General features: G+C 39.3%; 3 protein-coding genes across 3 annotated transcripts in view; 1 reads left to right on the top strand and 2 right to left on the bottom strand.

Moving 5' to 3' along the window:
- Positions 1-25,758, bottom strand: part of LOC125491253 — a 56,030-nt gene that overhangs the window by 20,886 nt on the left and 9,386 nt on the right. The window lies entirely within an intron of this gene.
- On the bottom strand, positions 1,014-2,800 carry LOC125491250 (KIF-binding protein-like). The gene has a single exon (XM_048632767.1). The coding sequence runs from the start codon at positions 2,660-2,662 to the stop codon at positions 1,037-1,039; it is 1,626 nt and encodes a 541-aa protein (XP_048488724.1). The 5' UTR covers positions 2,663-2,800; the 3' UTR covers positions 1,014-1,036.
- The window catches only part of LOC125491255, a 34,360-nt gene continuing 16,275 nt past the window's right edge, over positions 7,674-25,758 (top strand). The window contains exons 1-3 of the mRNA XM_048632773.1: positions 7,674-7,891; positions 17,030-17,218; positions 25,170-25,382. Coding sequence (XP_048488730.1) covers positions 7,846-7,891; positions 17,030-17,218; positions 25,170-25,382 — 448 coding nt within the window. The 5' untranslated portion in view covers positions 7,674-7,845. The remainder of the gene's footprint in view (positions 7,892-17,029; positions 17,219-25,169; positions 25,383-25,758) is intronic.

Here is a 25,758-nt window from a genome sequence, read left to right as displayed (position 1 = left end):
CCGCTGTTGCAGAGTGTGGACGCGTGCGCGACTTCTAGCACGCAGCACTAACTGCCACGACTTCCTCGGGCGACATGTCGGCGGAGACTGCTGGTGTGGACAAGCAACATGTATCACGACATGTTACCAAAATGTTCTGAGAACACGCACCGTAGATGTTCTGTAACAGTCTCAGAACTTGTGCCCTAGTGAATTCGAGGCTTAAAGCCTCGTATTCACTAGGCGACAAATTGTCGCAGAACCTGTCTAGGCACATGTCGTCTACGTGTCGCCGCGACGTCGCGCTCTGTTCTGCGACGTCGCACGCGACTATACAGCGACATCTACGTGTCGCAGAACATGTTCCGTGTTTTGGCTCGCGAGACAGAACTTCCTGCGACATCAGTCTAGCGCATAGAGTATATTTTTTTTACTAGGTCTAGCGACCGCTGTTGCAGAGTATGGACGCGTGCGCGACTTCTGTATCACGACATGTTACCAAAATGTTCTGAGAACACGCACCGTAGATGTTCTGTAACAGTCTCAGAACTTGTGCCCTAGTGAATTCGAGGCTTTAAAGCCTCGTATTCACTAGGCGACAAATTGTCGCAGAACCTGTCTAGGCACATGTCGTCTACGTGTCGCCGCGACGTCGCGCTCTGTTCTGCAACGTCGCACGCGACTATATAGCGACATCTACGTGTCGCAGAACAGGTTCCGTGTTTTGTGTCACCGTAGATGTTCTGTAACAGTCTCAGAACTTGTGCCCTAGTGAATTCGAGGCTTAATAAACGCGCTGCCCGGGAATACAACTTATTGGAGTAAGTAGGTATATGGTGGAAATTGTGGAATAAATAAAAAAGTCGCAAAAGCTCAAAAAAGCTGTAATCATTTTATTTTTAAAGTAATCTCCGAGAAATATTTGCAGCATATTTACCTATTAGAGAAAGCAGGGGTATTTATAACATTGGCACGGTAAGTATACTATTATTTCCAGTAGGTATTCAGTGGGCTATCAATATCTGTGACTGTCGGTGATACAATATATTTTCACAATTTAGTTCAAAACGGACGAGTCTGCACTCTTAGACCTGGTCGAGTGGAGGCTGAGCGGTCGCGGCGGGTCGGCCAGCTGTCCGCTGAGTCTGTTCAGCCGCGCCGTGAGCGCCGCCGCCGCGCGCAGCCGCACCCCCGCGCCCCGCACCCCGCCCGCCGCCCCGCTACCCCCCGACCTCATCGACGGCACCACAGACTCAACCTCACTGTTCAACTGCGTCCGAGACTCTTCCCTCCACAGCTTCTGCAGATTCAGAGCCATGAGCTCCAGCTGCACTTGCGACAGCTCCCGGATCACCTCCACCTGAGCAGCCGTGGAGTCACAGGTCTTCAGCACGGAGTGGAGAGACTCCAGCACCTCCGCGCGGCACTTCTGGATGCCGTACTGCCGGTCCACGTCGCGCTCGAAGAAGGCCAGGTGCTCGTATAGCTCAGCTAGTTGTAAGCTGCAGGACACGTGCTGTGAGGGGCTCTGGTCCAGGTCGCAGTAGCGGCGCGCGCGAGTCACCCACTTGTGAGTGAAGGCGAAGAGTCTTTTAGCCTCGTCCATGTTGGTGACTAGAGCCAGCGGGACCGGTCGCTCCCACTCCTCAAGCTCCAGGCTTTTGAACTGGTATAGGCTTTCGTCAGCGGCGGTGGCATCGCCCTCGCCCGTGGTCTCCTTCACCTGGTCTAGAGACGGCGCGCCCCGCAACTTCTCGTCCAGCTCCACTGCCTTCCACCAGTCCATCTGCGACGGGTTGTCCCCGAAGTGCTTGTTCAGAATCTTCTTCTTGGATAGCTGGAATATGGTGAGTCCGTACTTGATCCAGTAGTGGCAGAGTTCGAGGAAGTTGGCGTCGAAGTCGGGCTGTGTTGAGAGCTGGTCGGTGAGCAGCTTGGACTGGTCGCGACAGGAGCGCAGCAACTTGTAGGCGGCGCAGAGATGGTGGCGCGCGGGGGCAAGTTGCTGAAGCGACAGGAAGTGTCGGGCCAGGCGGGCGGCGCGCACGGCCCACGCCACTGGGTCGCAATCCCGGGTCTCCAGCCGTCGCCGCAGCGCCGTGTGGCTGTACAGCACATACTTGTGTTGTAACCCCAGCTTGTTGTACAGGAACGCCTGCATCTCGATGTTGTTGGTCATGAGCTGGTCGATCTTGCCAGGATCCAGCGTCGGCAGGTCTTCCAAGGGCGCCGGCGTGAACAGATCCTCCGCGTCCACGTACTCGAAAGGTTGAGTCTTATTGATGTTATCGTACAAAGTTTCCATGTTTTCGAGGATGGTTTGGGCGAGCGACAGCTGGTCTAGCTGGATGAGGTAGTAGCACAGGAGGTTTTGAACTCTGAGGAAGATGAAGAGGCACTCTTTTTTAAGGTAGTGCGGTTTGAGTTTGTCGAAGGCTGCTTGGAGCATGTTTCGCTTCTCGAGGAGGGACAGCGGGAGGTTCTTGGCGGCGAGGAGGGACAGGCAGGCCTGCATGGCGGCGGCGCGGCGCAGGGCGGGGCGGTCGCGCCGGCCCAGCGCCGCCAGCTCCCCGCCCAACGCGTGCAGCAGCGGCGCCGCCCGCCCGCGCTCCACGCTCCGCTTGTCCCGGATCGCGCTCCGGAAGCTCTCGAACATCTGGTTGATACGCACCAAGGCGTCCATTTTAAGGCTGTGTCACGGGATTTTTGTATTTAATTTTGAAATGAATATCCCAAACATTTAACGTGTTTAACGTGAGCCAGAACGAAATTTTGTTTAGGGAAATCTGTCGGGTATGCTATGACATTATTTCTGAGGCATAGAGAAAATAATACTACTTCTGAGGAGTGAGGACTCATAGACACTGAAAACTTGATTTTTCTGCCATGCCATTATTCTGACAAGCTATCTATGATGAAGCGTCCGTAGTCGAGCGAGCTTCAGTGATCGTAACTGATCACTGAGGTTAAGCAACACATGGCACGGTCACCCATTGGATGGGTGACCGATTTCAAGTGGTTCTTTTTTGGACGATTCCGTGCTTCGGACGTCCCGTTAAACCGTGAGTCCCGGTTGCTGCTTCGGCAGCAGTCATCAGAGGCCTTCGGGCAGCTTGAAAACATCTGACAATCGGGACTGCCCACTTACCCGACAAAACTCTCCCAGCACAAGCTTGCTTGAGCACCAAACCACTCTGTCTGACCTTATCCTTCCTCATCCTTCCCAAACCCTCTTATCTGCTATCTAGGCAGGTAATAGGTAGTTTATAAAACTTATCGCCCATACAGAGGAAGTAAATCGACTCAGTGAAACTTGCTTTCACTATCCTTCTTTGACTTTAATGGTCCTGTGGGCCAATAACTGTTATAATTGACAGTTATGTTTACCCATTGAAGGACTACGTAGAAAGTACCCACCGATTGACACACCATGCCCTTATATTTTATTAATATTAATTTATAGAGAGTGCTAGGAAGGATGGTGATAGGTAAATCGTGCCTATTTGATATAGGTAACTATAGTATAATGGAGGAGGAGTACCTCAGGTAGGTACTTACAAATATTTATTTAGCTAGGTATACACTTTTACCTACTGAGAGAGACAGAGAATTTGGTATCTCTACCGATTGCTTACTGTACACTTTTGTAGAAGAAAACTGCGATAATTATAATTATCCAGTTACTAGTCAGTATGGGACACTGAAAATCTGTCTGTGAACTAAATAGACAATAGATTGTAATGTCTGAATTGAATAACTTTCTAATAACAACTGAGTGACAATTTTTGCCACTTAATCCTGGGAATGTGAAATTGACGATTTCAATTTAGCGTAATTGTCACATTAATTTCATTTATTTGCATAACCACTTCATATGGCTACAGTATGTGATCATACTGTACCTACACATACTTAGGTAGGTACATACATATTTATAATATAATTATCATACTCGGCTAACGGCGCATAATATAGACTGAGGTTAACCCTTTAAATGGTAGAAAAAATAAATTTATCAATAGTTGTTAAGGTATGGTGGTCACCTTCATATAAATACATAGATATATGGGTATGTACCTACATGTAGTTCCTTTAAATTCTGAACATCAAAAACTAACAGTCTTGGTAAATTTTATTTTACCGATTGGGTAGAAGCTATTCTAGGATTACATAAATTGATCGATTTAAATGATGTCGTCACACGGTCAATCGATTATTTCACGAAAGCGCATCTTGTATCGAGTTGTTACTTGAACCGATTAGGTCTTGAAGGCATTAAATAAGTGAATTGTCTGGTTAGATTTAGTTGATTTTCCTTGTTTTCCTATGTATTTGTATTTACTACAGAGTTTGATAAATATTGAGTCGTTTTACATGACGAATCTAGACGTCTCTGAACTCAAAGTGTTGTACTTTAACATTTCATTATTTAATCATATTTGCCTGTTTGACAATGTTTGAATAAAGTGCTGGATAGTTTACCCAACAGATAAACATTAGACTGGGCTAGAGACTACACGATAGTTCTGTCAGTTTTTAAAAATCTAATAGCCTTTATTTTTAGACGATAATTTGAAAGCCTAGCGTAAAATTTGATGATGATGGTTAAAGTAAATTTTACTGATGCGTCATATTTAAGGATACACATTTATTTGCCTGCTATGGTCACCTTGTACATTTATTTTAGATAAATTCTCTTACTCATTCAGCATCCGCATTCTAAATAACATTTATGATTCATGTTGTGGGTCAAATCCTATTTACATTCCTTATTTTACTATTATGTGCACAGTGAAGTCGCGTACTTAACCCCTTTTGCATAAATATTCCTATCTCCAGCTTCTGATCTAGGTAGGTAATGGCTGATGTACCTACATCTACCACTTATAGCGACTACTAGCTGTTCCCGTGAGCTTTGCTTCGCCTTTAAAAGTTTTTCCGTGGGAATTCCGGGATAAAAGTAACCTATGTGTTAATCCAGGGTGTCAGCTAGCTCCATACCAAATTTCATAAAATCGCTTCAGCCGGTTTGACGTGAAGAGGTAACAAACATACACATATACATACATAGGTACACACATACTCACAAACTTCAAGTTTATAATACACTCGCGGGCAATGAAAAGGTTCCACTGAGAAAAGCACGAAATTATTTTTAAACGGAAAAGGCTAGCTTAATGCCGTCTTCTGTAACGTTGAAGTACATTTAACGGAGCACCAGGATATTACCAACTAAAATCGGTAATATTTTGTTCCAATATCAAATTAAATCTTAGAAAAAATTGGGGTATTTTTTTGTCGGCATTTTGTAAGTGGAACTTTTTCATTGCCCGGCAGTGTATTAGTAGGATATCCATTATTACCAACTATGTACGAGTTTAATTCTAATTATAACTCTTCTCATTTCTCATGTTGCTAAAACATCCTAATCCTAACTAATATTATAAATGCGAAAGTTACTGTCTGACTCTCCTACTATAGAATAGATTTAACGTATTAGAATTTGTATTTATTTCAGACAACTGAAAAACTTTAATACCGCGATGTAGGATCTTCATATTAAATGGCCTCGGTTCCATACAAGCTCTCTGTATTGCGCTTTTAGTGCCATCTGTTGGTTATATCCGGAACTGTCTGTCTGTCTGTCTGTTACTCTTTCACGCCAAAACTACTGAACGGATTTGAATGAAATTTGGTATACATATGGTCTAGACCCTGAGAAAGAACATAGGCTACTTTTTATTGCGAAACGGAGGTTGTAAGGGGTTAAAAGGGGGGGTTAAAAGTTGTATGCGAATACTTAATTTTAAAAGATAAAAATCTAGCGTAGTGGTTAGTGACCCTGACTGCTATGCCGAAGGTCCCGGGTTCAATTCCCGGCCGGGGTAGATCTTTTTTTAAATAAACTTTTTATTTTAGCACTTGATGAGCAATAATTAAACATTTTGTTCTAGCGTTTTTGAAACTTCGATGTGTGAGTGGATGAAATAGGGTTTCATATTTTGTATGAAGTTCGTCATTTTTGAAGATAATAACATTATATTTTGTATTTAGGCACTACATAATCACAAAAAAATAATAATTAGCATTTAAAAAAAAACCCAGTGTGGGGGTGTAATATAGGGGTTGAAGGTTTTATGGGTGTTGAGTTTTAGAAGTTAAATTTATATAGTAGCTATGTCCGCTCCTAGATGGCGTTGTCGGATCGGATATAGATCGCGGTATGGTTTGATTTTAGCTAATGTACTTATAGTTTGTATGTATTTGCATTAAGATTTTAAGGTCCTCGAAAACAACCCAATAAACGACTGTACTTTTCAATACGTTTAATTCATTGTCATTTGGTTCTTATGCGTCATTTTTGAAGATAAAACCATGAAACTTATTACGTAGGTGTTTTAGGAAAAATGTACAGAGATTTTCTATACGGAATTCCCATGACTGACACGCACAGGCTAAACGTAGCGTAGGCACTTGAAATTTGGAAGGGACGTAGCTTAGGTACCGTATTTTCCCACAAAAACCGGAGTTAGCGGTTGAAATTCGGCATTAACTTAGGCTGTTTTTAAAAGCATGCGGATTTGATCACGCACGCGGGATTTCCCCGCACGCGTTCATACAAGTATTCATTGTAACGCGTAGAATATGCACACGAGATGCGGGAAAATGGCGTGCTATCCCACGTGCGTGATGAAATCTGCATGCTGTTAAAACAGCCGTAAAGCTTAGTTACAATAGGATATTGCAAGATACCTAGATGTTATCAATCTAACATGTCTGCACACCTTAGTAAAGTTATGGTTTTGTTTTGAAGAATGGGAGTTAAAGTGAAAAAAAATAAGTAGTATGAAAAAAACCAAAACTGCATAAGTTAGATGCTTGAAATTAAACATTTATAAATTACTATTCTGCCATTGCTATACAAGTCTTTGCGCAATGAAGTCATGAAAATAATTTTTAGTCAAGTATCTTCGTACTTATTTGTCAACTTTCATCTAATTTAATACCACCATGGCATGTTATTGGGTAGGTAGTTCGGGAGTCGTCCACGGCAAAATAATTTTAAGGCGAAGCGAAGCTCGCGGGCAACAGCTAGTAACATTATAATTATAATATTATGTTAGGATAATTTACCTATGCATAAAAAGTAAGATAAATTACCCAGACGATATTTTCATATACTTTAATCTGTATGATGTAGTCCAATAATAAACATTACAAGAAAACATGACACATTAATTTTCATTTACAGATATCCGTGCTACGCGCCTCGTTCAGAATTCTCATACGAAAGAGTTCAACGCGGAGCTGAACTTTCTTACTTCATTAGGACGCGGAGTCATGTGTGATAATAATATGAACAGAGATCAGTCGCGGTATGGAAAACTTTATCAATATCTAAGCGTTTACAGTAACATACATAGTGAAACGATCTGCAATACTGCCTCCTGTTGCAACACACCGCAACGTTGATAAAGAAACAACTGTTATCAACCGAGCGCATACCTCCACCATACAATCTTATCACTAAAATTTCTCCTCTCCTCACAAGGAAGCGATTAACACGCGACACCGCATTAATACTGTTTATCATTCTCATACTATACCAACCTGAATAGCGCGCATACACTTGTCCAAATACGCGCCTGCGACGTGCGGCGGCGGCGGCGGCGGATCACTTGTCGAGAAATTGTCTAATCAGCGCGCGAAAGCTCCGCGCTGGGTGGTGAAAGGGGGGGCTCGGAGGCACCTGCGGCCGCCCGCCAGTCGCCTGCCGACCGCCGCCAGCGCACGAGCCATGCGCCGCGACCGAGCGCTCTGCCTCAGCCCCGCGAGTGTCAACCCACTGTGATCCCGCTACCCGCCATGGATGTGAAGTTTGCCTCCTGTGTGCTGCTGCTTTACCTCGCAGGTGGGTCCCGTGTGTCCAGGACAGGATGCCAGCGGAACTTTATAAATATTAAACGCGAAAAAGCAAACGCTTTCTAAATCTTCTTCGGACGCTATTTCTTGACTTAAACTTTTTTGTTTACACCAATTGTTGATTAAATATACGTAGAAGAATACTTGTAGTTGAATATTTCTGTTTGTAAGTAATACAATAATATGGAACACGTAGAGTCAATTTCCGTCGGCGATGCGTGTCGGCTGCGCCTGCGCCGTTTCTCCGCCGTCTCATGCTTTGACACACATTTGTCTCAACATTTCTTCTCAGACGCAGTAAAGAAAATGCTTACACTAAAAAATAAAAGTGTAATAAAGCTTTTAAAAAGGCTCTTAAATATTTTTTCCCACCAAAAGCATGTCTTAATGGAAAAGTGAAAGTAGGTACATGCGGCTTGGATAATTTTGGAGTCGGCGGGTAAAGATGACGGGCGCGTGTGTCCGTTACATGACTAATAGTGCGACAGAACCACTTCACACTTCACCGCCCGAGATAACCGCACTCATCGATTTGCATTATGTACGCATCCCGATTATGAAACAAATCGCTAATACACACTACTTAGGTATAGGTAATAATCGTCCATTTAGGATTCATTATTGAGATTGATACAAGTTAGTATCACAACACTCGCTTCCACTCCGTTTTTAAGCTCAAGAAAAGTTTAGTTTTTGGATTTAATTTGTAGCCAAAATCTTTCGATTTTAATGAATATCCTATAACTAACTTGTCATTTATCATATATTAATAAGAGTATGTCGCAATGTCGCATATTAAAAGGTTTACGGGGCTCACAACCCCGAATCAATCACTACACTTTTCCAAAATTTAGTCAGTTTCTTGCAACAAGTAACGGCTATGGCTTGGTGCGTGGTGCAGTCAAATAAAACCGGAAGTGCGGTGACGAAGCGCTTCCGGCTGCCGGGACAAGGGGCTGTTTGCGAATCCATAAAAATATAACAGATACCATCATTTACCGTCACCTGTTGAAATTCGGAGAAAATATGAGCATAGAAAGATATTGCTTATGAAATTATAACATTACGACAATTACAAAATGTGGAGGTGTTGACTAATTTAACCTGCAAATTTTACAAGGTATTATATAGGATCATCTTCAATTTGACATAAATAAAAGTGTAATCTAACACTATACACTACATTTTGTCTTATTACTAGTATTAACGGAGGTTAACTTCTAATAAATAACCCTCGCCAGTAAACTATAAAAACAAACTAAGCACATCCTAAATCTTTCATTCTCCCAATACCATAACTTAAGCTTTAAATGTAACAGCAGGAATTCAACAAAAAAACTACACCATTAACGTAAAAGGGAGGATAGGGAAGTAAAAAAATCGATTATCTCTACCCGCGCCCGACTGTCCGTCCGATATTGGAATGCGTTTTTTGTATATACGTAAAGATTATGTTGCACTTACGGCATACACTGGGCTGATGGATGTAAAAACGTTAATGTGTCCTGTAACCATGTATAATGTGTTATCTTTTCGTTTTAAATTCTTTAGGAAACTACTTACTGATACGTCAAAAGAACAGTCCAAACTTTGTTGCTACAAAAGGCACCTATCTACATATGGAAATACTATTAGGCGCGGCCAAAATACAATGCTTTGCTTGGTCATAATCACAGTTTTGTCACCAATAGAGGCTCCCATGATATCCATACGTACCTATTGAAGTCCAAAAACCGATAGTATACTGTGATAATGATATCCTTATATTTAACTGAGACCTAGGCTACAGATCTCAAGCATCTCGTGCCTGAAAGACTGTAAATAGCGTTATTTGTTTCACTATTTCAATCAATCAATCAACTCCGTTTATTCTTATTAAATTATCGTATTACTACGAAGCTGCTAAGGTTGCTTGCTTCAGTATATAAGTATGAATGCTCGTCCTATATACCTATATACATATGTAACCGACAACACCGTTTCCTCCAATTAGGATATTTCAAGTGCACGACCGGCGTTTCATGAGGCAGGACGTTGCAACGGCTCAGCCTTAAGACGACGGAGTATCAATTATGTGTTCAGTTTATGTACTCTGAAACCTGCATATAGGTACTACACGTACACACTCGTTACAAAAAAATAAAGATAAATATTTCTTATCGCTCAATGGCTTTGTTGGATACCGACATAAACGAGACAAAGTTCAACTCGAATTTTTGCGTACTTATACGATTATAAATTCTCAGACAATCTGGATTGCACTATCCTTACCATTATTATTACTATCCATGGTTTTTTTAAATAACAATAGTGCAAGTAACCTCTTCAATTCAACAATCCTAAAAATATTCAAATGTGCTCTTTTGTTTCTAAGTTAAAGTAAGTAAAGTATCTAAGTATTAACATTACAGAGCCACTAGCCAAAGCATCGCATTTTCAAATTTTATGCCTAACTAATTATTGCGCTCGGGCATTTCCAAAAAGATCGCACAAACTTGATGCCCGTGAGAACGCTCGCGTTTTCTACACCACAACACAATGGACGTAAACTGCGGAGAAAGTACTCGATGTAAATTCGAGGTGTTGCACTAATTAAGCAAGTTATATGAGTTTTGTAATATCTACTCACTGTTTGTGTACTCTGCGAGCCTACACTTTCCTTTCATTATCTTATGCGGGCACGTGAATATACAGTATGACGAGACGCGAAGGTTCCTCGGGCCCCTTTTCAAGAAGAAGAAGAAGTGAGGCTCTTTAAAAGTATGTTTTGGACTGGAGTTGTTGCAGAGATTTTTTTTGTGCCATCTTTAGCCAATCCTTGATTACTACATAACATGATTTGATATATATTAATGTGGTTAGGTTAGGTTAGGTTAAATTTAAAAATTAAAAATTTTATGGAACGCTTATTTTAACATTATTAAGATCACAAACACACACACTATGCTAATCTTTTGGATGTAACTACATCAAAACTGAAAAGCTAAATCCGATGCAACATAATTAAGTATCAAAAACAAATTATTTTTTTGCAAAGTATTTATTTATCTAGTCTGGAATGAATAATTTAGAAAGACATGGAAAAACCAAGAAAGCACGTATAACACCATAATTTATTACAATACGGCTTGAAATTTATAATGAGGGAAATACCGGTTTTGTAAAAGCCATATGGAGCAAAGTATTTGTTTATACAAAGTAGCCGCCATATTAGAGGCTGCTAGAAAACCGTTATGTTTGAACTGGAAATTAGAGCTTTATCCAGGTGGCAGTTAGCGCGGTATGATAATACACCTGTGACACAAATCATAAGCTGACACCGTATTGCAGACATATTGCACATCTAGGTACTTACTAAAGACTAAAGTTAGGGAGTTCACGCCATGAATCTTTTTTTTCTTTTGAGATATATGTACGTATGTATCTAGTTTAATCGTAGTATAATAATCATACAAATATATCGGTAATGTTCAAAACCTTTTTAAGTATGTTCAATGTAAAGTTTGAGAGCTAATTCAAGAGTGGTTATAACAAATTTGATAAAGAAAGTTAAATAGCTAAATAGCGGAAGTGTAGATGTCTTGTTTACGCGATCGCGTCGCCACGTTACACAATATCGATTATCTGATGCTAATCGAATGATAGATTGATGAAAAAAGACCACTGGTTATGAAACAGAGATCCTGAGGTCGATTAGTGCAAATTTATAACACTCTATTTCTTAGTTCGTGAGGATAATAACACAATCCACACTGCATGCCTTAAATGTACCACTGCTTCATCTTCAACCCGTAATCGTCATCATAAGTAGGTACGCGAAACTCTTAATTTCAATAGTCACCTTAAATTATAGTGTAAATAGCAGTGCTTGTAAATTCCTCATCAAATTCTGCTGGACATAACGGGCTGCACTCTCCTAATGTCATCGGGCCATCGGATAAACTTCTAGTTGTTCCTTCAATCATCATTTAGGGAACTTCTAAGTCTCATGGTGTTCAAAAGAGGGCAATTCTCGAGCTCGGTCGCTAGTCAATAGGCGGCAATGGTAACAGAACGGGGTTCGCGGGTAACGGTCCGCGGAATGCCGCTCGCCTGGTGCGCCGATTCCAAACGTTTTAATCAATACATTAACGTATTAACACCGTTTGAGGTTAGAGGTGGCGGTCAGATTTGCGGGTGACGTGAGATACTGAGGTATGTTTGACCAACCCGAGCTCTCTATCTATACCACTGATGAATAGAATAGGGGTCATTTACATGTATATTTTAATTTAATTTTAAATACAATAGCCGATTTGGCTAAATAAAATGAATGTAAAGATTAATTCATGTGGTTTTGTTGGTTACGGAGTGTGCATTGTGAGTGTATTTTATGGCAGGTACCAAATCTGGCACTATTCTATGCTATTAGAGTTCTTATTAGGAACCTAAGATAGGAACTGATTATTTTGTTATTAAGTTAATAATACTAAATATAGTTAGATATATAGGGTTAGATATATTCTACCTTACTGAGAGCACTAATACAAATAGATCATATGACATTACACGCTTGCAATATTCATATTACCTAGTGGGTCAGCTTTCACTATGCGTGCCAATTTATTGAATTTATTACAAGTGCTTATTATTAATTTTGTTCGGACATCAGGATATGCATATTTATTATGCATATTAATACTTAATATTTTATACTCATAGGTACAAAATGTTTGTATCATCACGACCCATTACGTCCCCACTGCTGGGGCACGGGTCTCCTTCCAATTAAGGAAGGGTTTTAGGCCTAGTCCACCACGCTGGCCAAGTGCGGGTTGGTGGACCCCAACACAAGCAAGCTTGTGCTGAGAGAGTTGTCGGGTAAGTGGGCAACCCGACTGTCAGATGTTTTCAAGCCGCCCGAAGGCCTCTGACTAGGCTTAACGACTACTGCCGAAGCAGCAACCGGGACCCACGGTTTAACGTGCCTTCCGGAGCACGGAACAATTAATCCGTAATGATAGTAATTTAAAGATATTGGTTCGCGCGCCAGACCGACGACCTTAGACTGGCAGTGCCGGCAGGCTTGTGTGAAGCCAATGTCCAGAAATTGACTCATATGTATCTAAAATCAAAGGTTAAATCTTAAAGAAGGCGTACGTGAGGTACTTACATATTCATTTTCCCCAATTAAGGATTAACACACATCATCAAATATTCTAATAATATTATTATGTACACAATGAACGCATACTCTGGGCAACAAGCCAGCAGTAGGCCCCTTAAGGCTTCAAAACCTCGTTACAGGTTTGTGCTAGAAACCTCACTGCAACGGGCAAGTGGCCAAGCCTTGATGAATAATATAATATGCCCACCTCATTTACATGGCATCCGATGACTTGGCCAGTAAAAGTGGGTCCTGTGACTCATTGCAGATAGGGTCATGCTTTCAACTTTTCCAATAATTGCCTATCTATCTGCTGATCAACAAGACACATGTAAATTCTAGATTAAGCTTACCTAATGGTTTAACCTTAAAACTTAGTTTTCGTATCGAGTAGTTATAAAGTTAATTATCAAGTGACTTTATTTTGTTTTTGCTTTTTCAATTTAGTAACTACTTTTTTTTTTGTTGCACCTTTCTACTAGTTTTTCTGTACCTCCTGTAGGTTGGCTGGTAGAAAATGCTTTTAGCATTAAGTCCCTTTTGTACACTTATATTTCATATTTGTGCAATAAAGTATCAAATAAATAAATAAATAAAGCTACCAATTTCAAAGTTTGAGCTGACAATGCTGTAAAATACTTAATGTTGTAAAATTTCGAATCCAATATACCGTTATTCATAAGTATGTATAATAGTTGGATAGGTTTCCATAAAATCATTGATCTAATGAAAGAGTGTGGAGTTAGGACAGCCCTAGGTCCTATGTTATTCTAGGTAAACGAGATGCAGATTCAATTGATCTTAGATTTCAGTCGCAAGTGGGTCGCCAGTTGACCGCCGACGCGGTGTCAAAGGCGTTCCATTATGGAAACAAGTGGTTTGTCCCATTAAAATCTGGTTTAGCGAGCTTTTATAATGAACTTGCTATCATACCATGTGACTGATAAATGTAATTTCTTCTGTTGGTCGGTTGTTTATCTATGCAGAACTTAAGCTTTATTTATTGGTCAAGCTCTCTACTAAAGCACTTTATTAAATTTGCCGGTAAATTATGTAAAAGCTTATCTATAGAAGAAATATTTGCCAAAATCTTTTTCTGGGTGTTTTCAATTTCTGTTAACTACTTATATTTTATGATAATACTATACTATACTATAGCCATTAAAGTAACTATTTTCTTCTGACAGTCGCAAAACAAGAGTAAAGTGCGTCCCGTTTCAATATCGCTATCTGAACGCTTTGTCATCGACAACAATACCACTACAATTCTATCTAAGTACACCATGGTATTCCGCTTGTAAACCAAACGGGCTACTTTTTACGCCAAGTATCAGCATTGCGAGTAAATTATGTACCTACTTATGAGTTACTTAGTACATTTCATATAAAATATACTTAGGTAGTAGGTATGTTATGGTATGTATCTAACCCTGGCACTCTAAATGAAAATACTTAAATAAAATTCACTAGCTAGTGTTCATATTTGTCTTATACCTCATAATTTCATTGTAATTAAAAAATAATCTATATACGTATAGGTATATGTACTATATCTAGAATTAAAAATATTCTAGCATCATACCTCTACCTACTCTTAACTTCTTGTATAGTTCTGGGATCAGTTATTTAGCAAAAGCGTAGCGAAATCTTTTAACCCCATTTATGAAGCGAAGTAGAGAAATTATATCTGAGACGCTTTCAAATGATTTGCCGAGAAAGACTTATTGGTAATTGGCAGTAATCAAAACACTATTATTATTACAATAGTAGGTTCTATTTACTCTCGATTACTCTTGAATGGTTGTAAAATGACGCCTATTGATCAATTTAAGCTAGGGCTGACTCTTATGTCTTAATACATTTTATGAATATCAAATATTAAAAATGAGGCTCTAGAAATTTTTGACTGTTAAATAATAGGCATACAATATTTTTCTTTAAATATTTAAAGTTATAATTTTATGTGTTTAGATTAATCTACATCATATAAATTATGGACGTGAGTTAATTTAGGAATTGGTGAGAAATTTCTTCCTAAGTACTGCTGCTCTTAATCCGACATCTTTTCATGGCTACAGAGCTGTGTAAATTCTAGGATTACTAACCAATTTCACTGTGCAAAGTCGTCGCAATTATTTCCCCGCACACTTACCTGGCGCGTTAGGTTTAATCATAGCTACTTATTTCGCGAAACATGCATTTATTTTTTCGAGTTTTCTCTTAATCTGACAGCCCTGTGGTGTGACAGAATGCGTCCCCCCGCGCACCGCCCCGCCCCCCGCTCGCCCGCGCGGGGTCACCACGCTTTCTTTCACTACCTAATAGCCAGACTCCTCTCGTTCAATATCTTATAACTGCTGCTAACTAAAAGACGGAAACTTTTGAAAAGGTTCTGAGCTAATCTTTAAGTAGTTTTGATGCTTATGGTCGTTTTAGGTACAATAGAAAGTTTAACAAGTCTAACATTATTGACGAATACGTAATTACTTACCTATATTTATTTTCAGTGACTTCAGTGATTTTGAGAATTAATAATACTTAGGTACTTACTACTGGACATCTGGACAATCACAACATCATAATGAAATAGGTAGCATATATTACTTAGGTGCGACAACTGCTTGTCTCCATCAGGCCCGCAGTAAACCGACACCCTTACCCTTACCGGCTCAGTAGGATGAGGAAGGCCAAGGTCCACATCTACAGCTGCTACTATGATGTCATGTATGCAGCAGAAGCTACATAATAGGCATTAGCTGATGCTGAGGGGATATACCCAGGTGGGCGAATACGGATGGTGAACCATAACTTTTCCGGTAAACAAACGGGCATAACTCGAAAGGAATAATTTGTAATTTCACTGTTGTTGACTCGTTGCCGGTCCGTCGCTCTTGGTCGTATTGATTATGTGCTCGCTTTCTCCGTAAATGCGCCGTAGATCATAGATCATAGCTTTTTAAATGAAACAGATATTTTACTATCCGGCCACAGTCATTTTGTCTTTGTTGTGAGCGAAGGTTTAGGTGTGAGCGATTAGTTCGTAGTTCTATTCTATTTCTGTATGTAGAGTTTGTAATTGTAATGTAACTCTTTAACGTTATAAGAACGATGAAGCTAGTCGGGTGCCTGAGTTCATTCATGATAATATTCGCCAACAAAGCAATAGGCTTCATTAAAATTTAATTTCACTTTAATAATAACTTTGATTTGACTGAATTTTGGTTTTTAGTTTTTCAGTTTCCGACTACCCTCTATTTTGTGGCATCACGTTTCACACTTGTGTTCCACCTCATGCGGCGGTAGACATTACACGCTTCAGAAACTTGATAAAAGAGCAGTTATTAAAAAGCAAGACACTATTCATTAAAGTATTGTACATACGACACTGTAACCACCGTCTTGTTTGTTTTTTATGTTCATTACTGTCATTTGCACTTCTAGGTATACATGAGGTGTAATTAGGTACTTATTTATTTTTCATGTGAAATCCAATGAGAGGTTACCGAGAAGTACCTACATCATTATTATAAGAATACCAGTCTATGGGAGATTATATATATAACTTTCGTCGATGGTCAAAACATCAGCCAGCCACCATTTCACAAGGGTTTGCTGGTAACTACCAATAAATGGCGAAACAGACCCACTTTTCAATCTCCTACAACGCCTATACTATCTCCGTCATAATTTTAACTTATACAAAAGGGAAGAGCGGGGCCTCACTGGGACAGGTTTTAACTTACAAGTGAGGCTCTGGTCACTAGTTTGTAACTGAATAATGTTGTAAGAAAATATGTAAACTATAAAACAGATAATAAAGAAAACTCATTCATTATCATCACCATCACCTTAAGAACTTATAATTAATAATAATAATAATAAATATTTATTTTCAGACCACATAGTCCATTTTAAGTGTTAGTAACAATGTATCTGTAATACATTATAAATTAATTTATAACAATTCCTTCTCCGTTACAGTGGCTGCCAGCGAGACATGTCATTTCCCGGGCGCGCCCGCGCACTCCCGCGTCTCCTTCTCTGATGAAGCCCTGACCGAGGGCACGGAGGCCAGCTACTCCTGCGAGCGAGGGTTCGAGCTGCTGGGACCAGCCCGCCGCGTGTGCGGGCCTAATGGACACTGGGTTCCCGATGGAATACCCTTTTGTGGTGAGTTGCGTAAGCTAAGTGTTGAAAATGAATGGGAAATATTTTATTTGTTGTAAAGTTAAAACATTGTAAACGAAAATTAAACCAACTTTCAATTCGGAAAAAGCTCTAAGACACCAGCTGGGTAGGTATACGTGTATAATGCTGAGCGATGTGGTTTTCTTAGGTCTCTGTAAATAAATAGTTTATCAGATTCTGCCAGCCTGTCAGTCAGTTTCAGTGTTTATTTTCTGAAATTTTCAAGTGTTTACTAAATCAAAGTAAGAGTATGCGTTTCGTAAATGAAACATAATATATGGTCAGTTTGAAGTTTTTTGTGATAAACTTCAAAGGCTACTGCAATTTAAAAAGCTACTTCTAAAGGTACCTAATCTTCATTGTTAATTTACAAACGTATGAAGGCAGGTGTCAAATAGTCAATCGAGATAACACACTCGTATTGTATGTACTGATTACAGCATGCAAACCAAACTACCCACCTTGTGGGCCCGAATCCCCAAGTTTGATTTCCAGCTATTTATCTTAGAAGTTACACTTATCCAACAGCGACCGCTACAGGCTACGCGGTGCGTGCGCGCATCATTATTACTCTGTATTTAAGTTACTCTACCTTACGTTACGTTAATAGAAAACCATATATCACGTGCCTCAGTGACTCTACCTATTTGCCTCGTTATAAAATAACGTTTTCCTTGAAACAAGTCGGTATTAATGCGATGACTCGTCTCAAATTACATATGTCATTCCAGTAATCGGGACATGTTCTGCAGAAATGGTTATAACGGGTATTGATATCAAGATATCAGTGCATATCGAGCTTGCACAAGCTATAGCAGGCACCTAGCGGTAAAGCAATTGATCTATGTAGGTACAGGTAGATAAACCTAGTTCTGAATAGTTTTATGTAAGTTTAGCTTAATGGTTCAGTTGATTAGTGCTTTGTTTTGGGTCAGATTCTTAAAAGAGTATCTAAATAGTCATATCTTAAAAGAGGTAGGTTAAATATAGATCTATAAATAATTATTTTCATTCACCCTCTATCGGAATACAATACTCGCCATCTTTTAACACCTACTTAGTGCTTAAAAGTTAATAAACAACAATACCTAATCAACATCGAACAAATTTCACAGCCGATAGACGAATCGAAATAAAAAAAAACAACGCCAATGCCGTCAAACAGATGAGCGAAGATAACCGGTGGCATTGAATCGCGGTTTCCAAGCATGACCCACTTTTACTTTCTTCGTCGTGAAATCACTTCACATGAGCAGCTGAATGGCTACGAAAAAGCGGAAGAATGATTGTGCTGAGCTCCCACGACTCTCTCTGCAGAAAGCTGGTGACTGCGCCCTGGCGGTGCCGTATGGCGGTGACGCCAGTTACAGCTTACAGCTTCTGCAATTCAATAAGTACCTAGTAATTGTAATGTCAAAATAGTAACAGTTCTGGTTTAAAGTGTTTTAACACAGACTGAGCCTGAAAAAGTTCACTTCTGGAGCACCTAGACTAAATAATGGAAGGTTTAATCTCAAAGTATCCCATTACTTTTGACTGGTTTAGATTCCATCAATCCAAAACCCAGGAACTAGGTATGTCCGTCTGTTAAACATAAATAATTACGACCAGCAAGGATCATTTTCTTTATTTCCTTCTTTCGTGATACTTGATTAATGATAGAGGTATTTTATAATTATTTCAATTAACTATTATTAACTACATAATATAATGACTTACCTAAAATTATCTTATAACGTCACTATTTTCCAACTTAGTGTTAAGTTCATTGTTTACTAATGTTTACTTTCACCTAGAGTCCAGATGATTATCAGAAGGTCTTGTGTAGAGTATTCTCAGACCTCTACGACCCTAGTTCTAGGGCACCTGTGCCTTAAAAGGTGAACTAAAGAGATGGTTGAAGTTATTTGATGATCCTGTTGAGGCTTTCGCTTTAAGTATAATATGATGTTTTAGTATAACTAATTGCACTGGGAACTTAAGTGCTGTCATTTTATTGCTGTATCCATAAAATTATGGAATCTAGGTAATTAGGTAAGTACTTAATTAATTAATCTTCAACAGGGATAGGCTTTGTGATTGCACCGGCTAAGTCTGGTTTATGCAGGGTATTGCAAAGGTTATATTATATCATGATTTATAAAGTCTTGACTAACAAGACTTCTTTCGGAGAATTCAATTATAATTAAACTTATATTAATACCAACTTCCTCATCCATACGTAATATTCCACTGCTGAATATAGCCAGCCTTCTTAATCCACCCTCTACCCTAACTCCGTAAAATAAACTATCCTGTTCATGATCTCGAGACCACCACCGTTCATTGATTACTTATTACTTAATCAATCATCATCATCATCTCAGCCATAGGACGTCCACTGTTGAACATAGGCATCCCTCATATTCAAAGATTTCATATTAAAAAATCGCTAAGTATATCTAAAACAACCGACCACCAAAAACCACCAACGCAACGCATCTTCACGAGTTACGAATACAGTCCGCAACACAATGACCCCACACATGACGCTGTGCGAGTTACGAGTACAGTCAGCAACACAATGACCTGCCGCACATGCCGAGTGGGCACCTGTACGGGTGGTGATTAATTCGCTAACGGTCCGGCGATGTCGGGCGCGCGTTCCGATCCAACGACGCGCAGGGCTGTCGACGGATGAACCGATTTTGAGTGCTATAGCTATCGCGATCACGATCGTGATGATTTGGTTGGTGAGGTGTATTCGTAGTTGCAGTCGGTTGGATTAGATTAGGTGGTGACAGGAAGTGAAAGATACATTATTTTACAGAAAAATATAAATACCTAAGTTACTACTATGGCTGTTCTAAAATACTCTTCATTGGAATTTAGAAAAATAAATGCCACAGACACTATAAAAACGCGGTATGGTCTCTGGACCGACCGATAGTAGCTGAAAGGCCTAGGACAGAATTTGGTGGCGATATCGCGATATCCGGCAATGGACGGAATACGGGCTGATGAAATTCCACCCCTTAGCTATCTGTATCTCTTATCTATGTATAGATATATTGTACAGTATCTTCAGTGGTCAGCTCATCAGTGTGTGGCAACCCTGCGCAGACAGAGCCTGGGCAGGTGGGCTCAATTATCTATTCTAGTTCCACCAGTTCGATTCCGGTTATCAACTGGTCTATACTCGTAAAGCTACTGTCCTATAAAATCACACTTTTTGCAAAGAAATTCACTTTTTTCAGCAAAATTATATCGCAATTCTATTTTGTTTCTGTATTGTCCAAAATGCTAAAAATAAATCAATGTGTGTTACATAAAATTCCTAAATTATTACAAAAGTGTATAAATTGTTGCAAATTAATCTATCGTGCCTTTTTCAGTCGACGGGCCTCGATTGATTGTAATCTCTGAAAGTTAATATTTGCCAAGTGAACAATACTATGGCCGGATACAAGTATCCAATTAAACATTACCACACTTTAATAACATTATTATTTAGTACCTACTGTAGTGTAGACAGGCATACGTTTGATATTAAATCTTCATAGTTTAATAGCTAACTTATCGTTATCTTTTAAACAAACATGAACAAAGCAGTATAACGGATGTAGCCATTACCTGCCACAACGTTGCGTTTGCTATAACGCTAACATAACAGAGGGGTATTTTTCTAACTTACTCTCAGAATAATAAGTTAATAACGCTCTCGTACCAAGTTACGTAAGGCACCGTTATTCTATATTCCTTACGGTGCTCTGCTAAGCTAAGCTATTGATAAGTGAGATGATATACTAAGTACTTATAAGTATAAGTAAGAAACAAATGAACATCAAATACATAATGCATAGAACAACGCGGACTCGGGTGTACATAATGCTTAATTATAAACTCAACGGTTTCTTATCAATTTGACCAACCACCAGTTCTCAACCAGCGCTCAAATTTTAAACGTACGCAATTCTGTTGAGTGTCAAAAATCAAAATTCATCCCACTTCTTACTCCTATTGTATTGTATACCAACTAGTTTTAAGTCTTTTTTTGAAAAGATGGCTCAGGAGTTTCTTGCCTCCGTTCTTCTCCTTAGACAGAAAGAGCCCCCCCTTATCCGAACGGAGAGTAATTTGTAAAAATTGACGTTCATCAGAAAATTTTATATTTGTACGATGAATAAAAAAATTTGAGTTTGAGTTTGAGTTTTGATACGAACATATGCCAACAACACGCAACTTCAATCTCGTGTACCAGAGACAAGTCTACCACTAGTGCCACAAACCGGCGTCCGCGCACGTGGCGTGACGTCACAGGCCCCGAGGTCGCCGGGACCGTTACCGGCACACTTCCACACCGGTACCCCCCCTCCCCCCTCCACCTGTAGCAAGCAAGTGTAAACATGGTGATGAGAGCACCTGTGAGACAGTGAAACTGAGTTGTAGGGAGTTAATGAATGATTGAGGAGGATTGGTAGAGGTGGTCTTGGAAATACTGATTTGTCCGTTTCATGAGCCTTAAAATAACCCACCCGACATTCAACACAGTCAGTCACAAAATAACTAGAACTAGAACCTAAACCGATTTTCACGAAACATGGCTAAGAAGGTGGCTCAGGGTAACAAATACCTATCACCCTAAAGAAACAAAACGAAAATCATTTCATTCGTTTGGGAGTTACGCTAGACACAGAAACTTTACTCAGAGATACGCAAAATTTATAAAACCTCTCCTTTCCGTCAAGGGTTAAAAATAATACAAACTATCTAAGTAAACGAAAGATGGAATGAAGGAATAAATTTAAAGTTCCACACAAACACACCTACCTGTAATGGGCGGGAATTCTCAGGATGGAAAGTGAACGTTTTCTACCCGCACTGACCCCAGACAACCTCACCTGCATCACGCTACTAAATTATTAAGTAGGCACTTAACTATTATTATATTTGATTTAATATTATAGTGAAAAAGAAGTTTCGAATAGTTGTAATTACGTTGTAATAAATTACTAGTAATTATATAAAAATAAGTATATTTAATGGCATAAAATGTTGCAAAACACTTATGTATAAGTATTTTCTATTTCATGTAGAGGTACCTATCCGGTAGGTATATAAGTTATTAACACCGTTATTCAGGTACACACACCTAAAAGCTGTACTACAATTTTACTTTAATGCTAAGAATGTAGGTAATTACTTTACATATCTAGAAATAGAATGAATTTGACCTAGTCCAGCTGCTGTGTCCCCATCTAAAGGCAATAACGGAATGCAAAGTAGGTACCTATATACATAATATCAATTCATGACACTGATGCCTAGTATTACAGGTCTCGACTTAGATTACTGTGAACACCTAGGTACAGACAGCATGAAGATATTCAATACAGGTGTGAAAAGCACAGATACAAGGTATATTAGTTACACTCACAGGGCAATGAAAAGGTTACTCTGAGAAAAGCACCAAATTATTCGTAATCGGAAAAGGCTAGCTTAATGACGCCTTCTGCAACATTAAAGTACATTTATTAGAGCATCAGGATATTACGAACTACAAACAATAATATTTAAGAAGTTAAAACTTATTAATAAAAAATTTGCACTTTTAATTGAAAAAATTGGGGTCGTTTGGTGCAGCTACTTTTATAATTTCCTGGACTACAATCGGTCTTCTTTTGTGTAGAGTAGCATTTGGTAGATACGTGAACTTTTACGGTTTTATGCCGCTCTTATCCATAGATTTTCCGCAACTCTATGAAATAACTCGTCTCTTGGCCACCATACTGTGATCTCCTCGCCATCCAAGTCAAAAGACCCGCCTTCTCTCTTGAGTTTAGCGATCGACGCTTGTAAATTTATGAAAAGGCAACATAAACTGAAGTACACTCATCATCATCATTATCAGCCCGTATCTGCCCACTGCTGGGTATAAGCCTCTTCCCTATCACGCCATCTCTTCCGGTCCTCACACACTACACTTGAAGTACACTCACGGGCGATGAAAAAGTTCCAGTCAGAAAATCATCCGTCTGCAATATTGAATTTAATAGCGCATCAGAATACTACCAACTAAAATGTTAATATTTTGTTTATAAATTTAAATTCAATATTTGAAAAAATTGGGGTCGTTTGATATCGGTTGGCATTTAGTGAGGGGAACTATATTTCATTGCTCGTGACCGTAGAACTTATTTATTATTAACTATGTAGGTTTTATATATTATTATATGTAGGTATTTACATATCGTTTATACTTTATATTAATGTAGTTTATAAATATCTCTTATTTTCACACGCTACCCTTTTTCATTATTTCTATGTCCTTTCAATTTGGTTGTCTGGAAGAGATTACTTTTAGTGATAAGGCCGCCGATTGTGCTATTTATTTTCTGTTCATGTTAGTAATACTGTTTCTTTTTGTGTGCAATAAAGAGTATTTTATCTTTTATCTTTTATCTTTACTTATGCGTTTATTGTTGCTGTCCGTACTCTCTACGTAGCGTACGCAATGGCACGTAGTTATCAGCGACAAGTGGAGCAGTGAATAGCGAATGACAAGCCTCCGGGGGGCCAGTCCGTTGTGTGCAGACACCTCGCCCAATAATAAATCCAGTTAAAGTCAAATAGCTGGCCAACTGAACAGTAATAGTCTGATTAAAGCCCTAAAACCGAAGGCTTGATATTCGATTCTAGTCGAGGAATTTTACTTCTCTGAGCTGAGATGCCCTTAATCTACATTAATTGCAATGATATACCTAAATAGGTCTTCAGACCTACTTGCATGCCCTAAAAAATACGCAGGGACCAAGTTATTGATCAACACAAAATTTTAAATGCAACGATACTTTCCCGCAGTCGTTAGTAGGTATAGGTACAACTGAAATTAATAATATAATAATATGCTGATAACCCAATAAGCTGACCGATGATATAGTACTTACATAAAGTATCGTTTCAGTTTAAGTATCTGTAGTTAAATTTACCCTACATCTGTAAAGTTCAGTTAGACCGCTCATAAAAATACAGTTTACAATTCCTAGCATGAGCGATCGTCATAATAACAAACGTGTTCTGTGTTATAATAAGTGCAAACAAATGTTATGGATCATTAACTTCTACTTACTTGCATAATCTTGCAGTTACACTCCGATAGCTCAAAGAATGCGATTCGGGTTTGTTCGTTAGTAAATGTTTACATATAAGATAATACCTAGTTAACGGCAATCTTAAAATATTAAAACAACAAAAAAAAATCTATGCATTAATGAGTAGGTAAAGTATGGGTTTCATGAAAGTTTAAGTTTGACACAACTACACATACGGCCGAATCATATTCTTGTGCGATGGAGTTGTACAACTGATATATTTACAGATCGGTATTGCTACCGTCACAGATGCAGAGTTTAAACATAGGAATGTAATATCGTGTGGAATACCTGATGAAATGAATTAATGATAAGTACATTATAGAAATAAGATACCTTCTAATACAGCTGAATTTACATTTAGATACTACTTATGCTGAAACATAAAGACTTGTATCGATCTAAATCTACCAATATTAAGAAACATCCGAGACACTATACAAACAATCCCTGTTTACCCTCAACTAGACCTACAACTAAAACCAACTCAAGATGTATATATCATTTAGACACAGAAAATCTATACGACTGTTACATTTACGAGGTAACTACATATGAAATAACTAAACTAAGTCCAAAGTAACCAATGATAATCATAGAAATAATAATAATAATAATCTTAATAGCTCGTAAGTAACTCTTTTATCCACCAACAAAGGTTGGCTGTTACTGTGTTTGTCTTTTACTGTGTTATGTTATTATGTTTTTGTGTAGAATAAAGTGTTAAAATAAATAAATAAATAATAGAACATTGAAGAATAATATATACCTACTTAATTCCTGTTTACCTTCCACCACAACAGTGCTAAACGTGGCAGCGGGCAAGGCCCCGATGCAAGCCTCCACCGAGGCGGGGGGCGTCCCACAGCGGGCGCTGGACGGGTCCACCTCGGCTGTCTTCAGCGCCGACACCTGCACCCTGACCGCGCCAGAGAGGGTGCCCTGGTGGTACGTCAACCTGCTCGAGCCTTATATGGTGCAGCTGGTGAGGCTGGACTTCGGGAAGCCTTGTTGTGGTGAGTTGATGAAGAAGTTACTGTAGTAATAGTAGATGTACTGAAAATTATCAGGATACAGGTGGCCCGAAATCAAAATAATGATTAAACACATTGCACATCGAGATGCTCTACTATATTCGTATGTGCAAGCGTAACTACCTATCTGTTGTTTATTTACCAAAACGCTGAAAAAGATTCTAGACTCAGAAATCTCAGAATGAATGCTGCTTGTGTAGGTACCTACATGATACTCGAAAAAGCCATTTGTAATACATATTCCTAGCCTTAAGATTTAGATCCCTGACTTAGGTAGCTACATTACATTATACATAGAGTAGAGATGTAGCTACCAAAGCTCTGGCTATAAAGTTGCGTAGAGGTCTAATTAGCAAGC

The sequence above is a fragment of the Plutella xylostella genome, chromosome Z, assembly GCF_932276165.1.
Source record: "Plutella xylostella chromosome Z, ilPluXylo3.1, whole genome shotgun sequence".
Lineage (NCBI taxonomy): Eukaryota > Metazoa > Arthropoda > Insecta > Lepidoptera > Plutellidae > Plutella > Plutella xylostella.
This window is presented reverse-complemented; position numbering and strand designations above follow the sequence as displayed.

Coding starts and splice junctions, on each gene's coding strand:
- LOC125491250 (XM_048632767.1), bottom strand. CDS start 2,662: ATGGACGCCTTGGTGCGTATCAACCAGATGTTCGAGAGCTTCCGGAGC.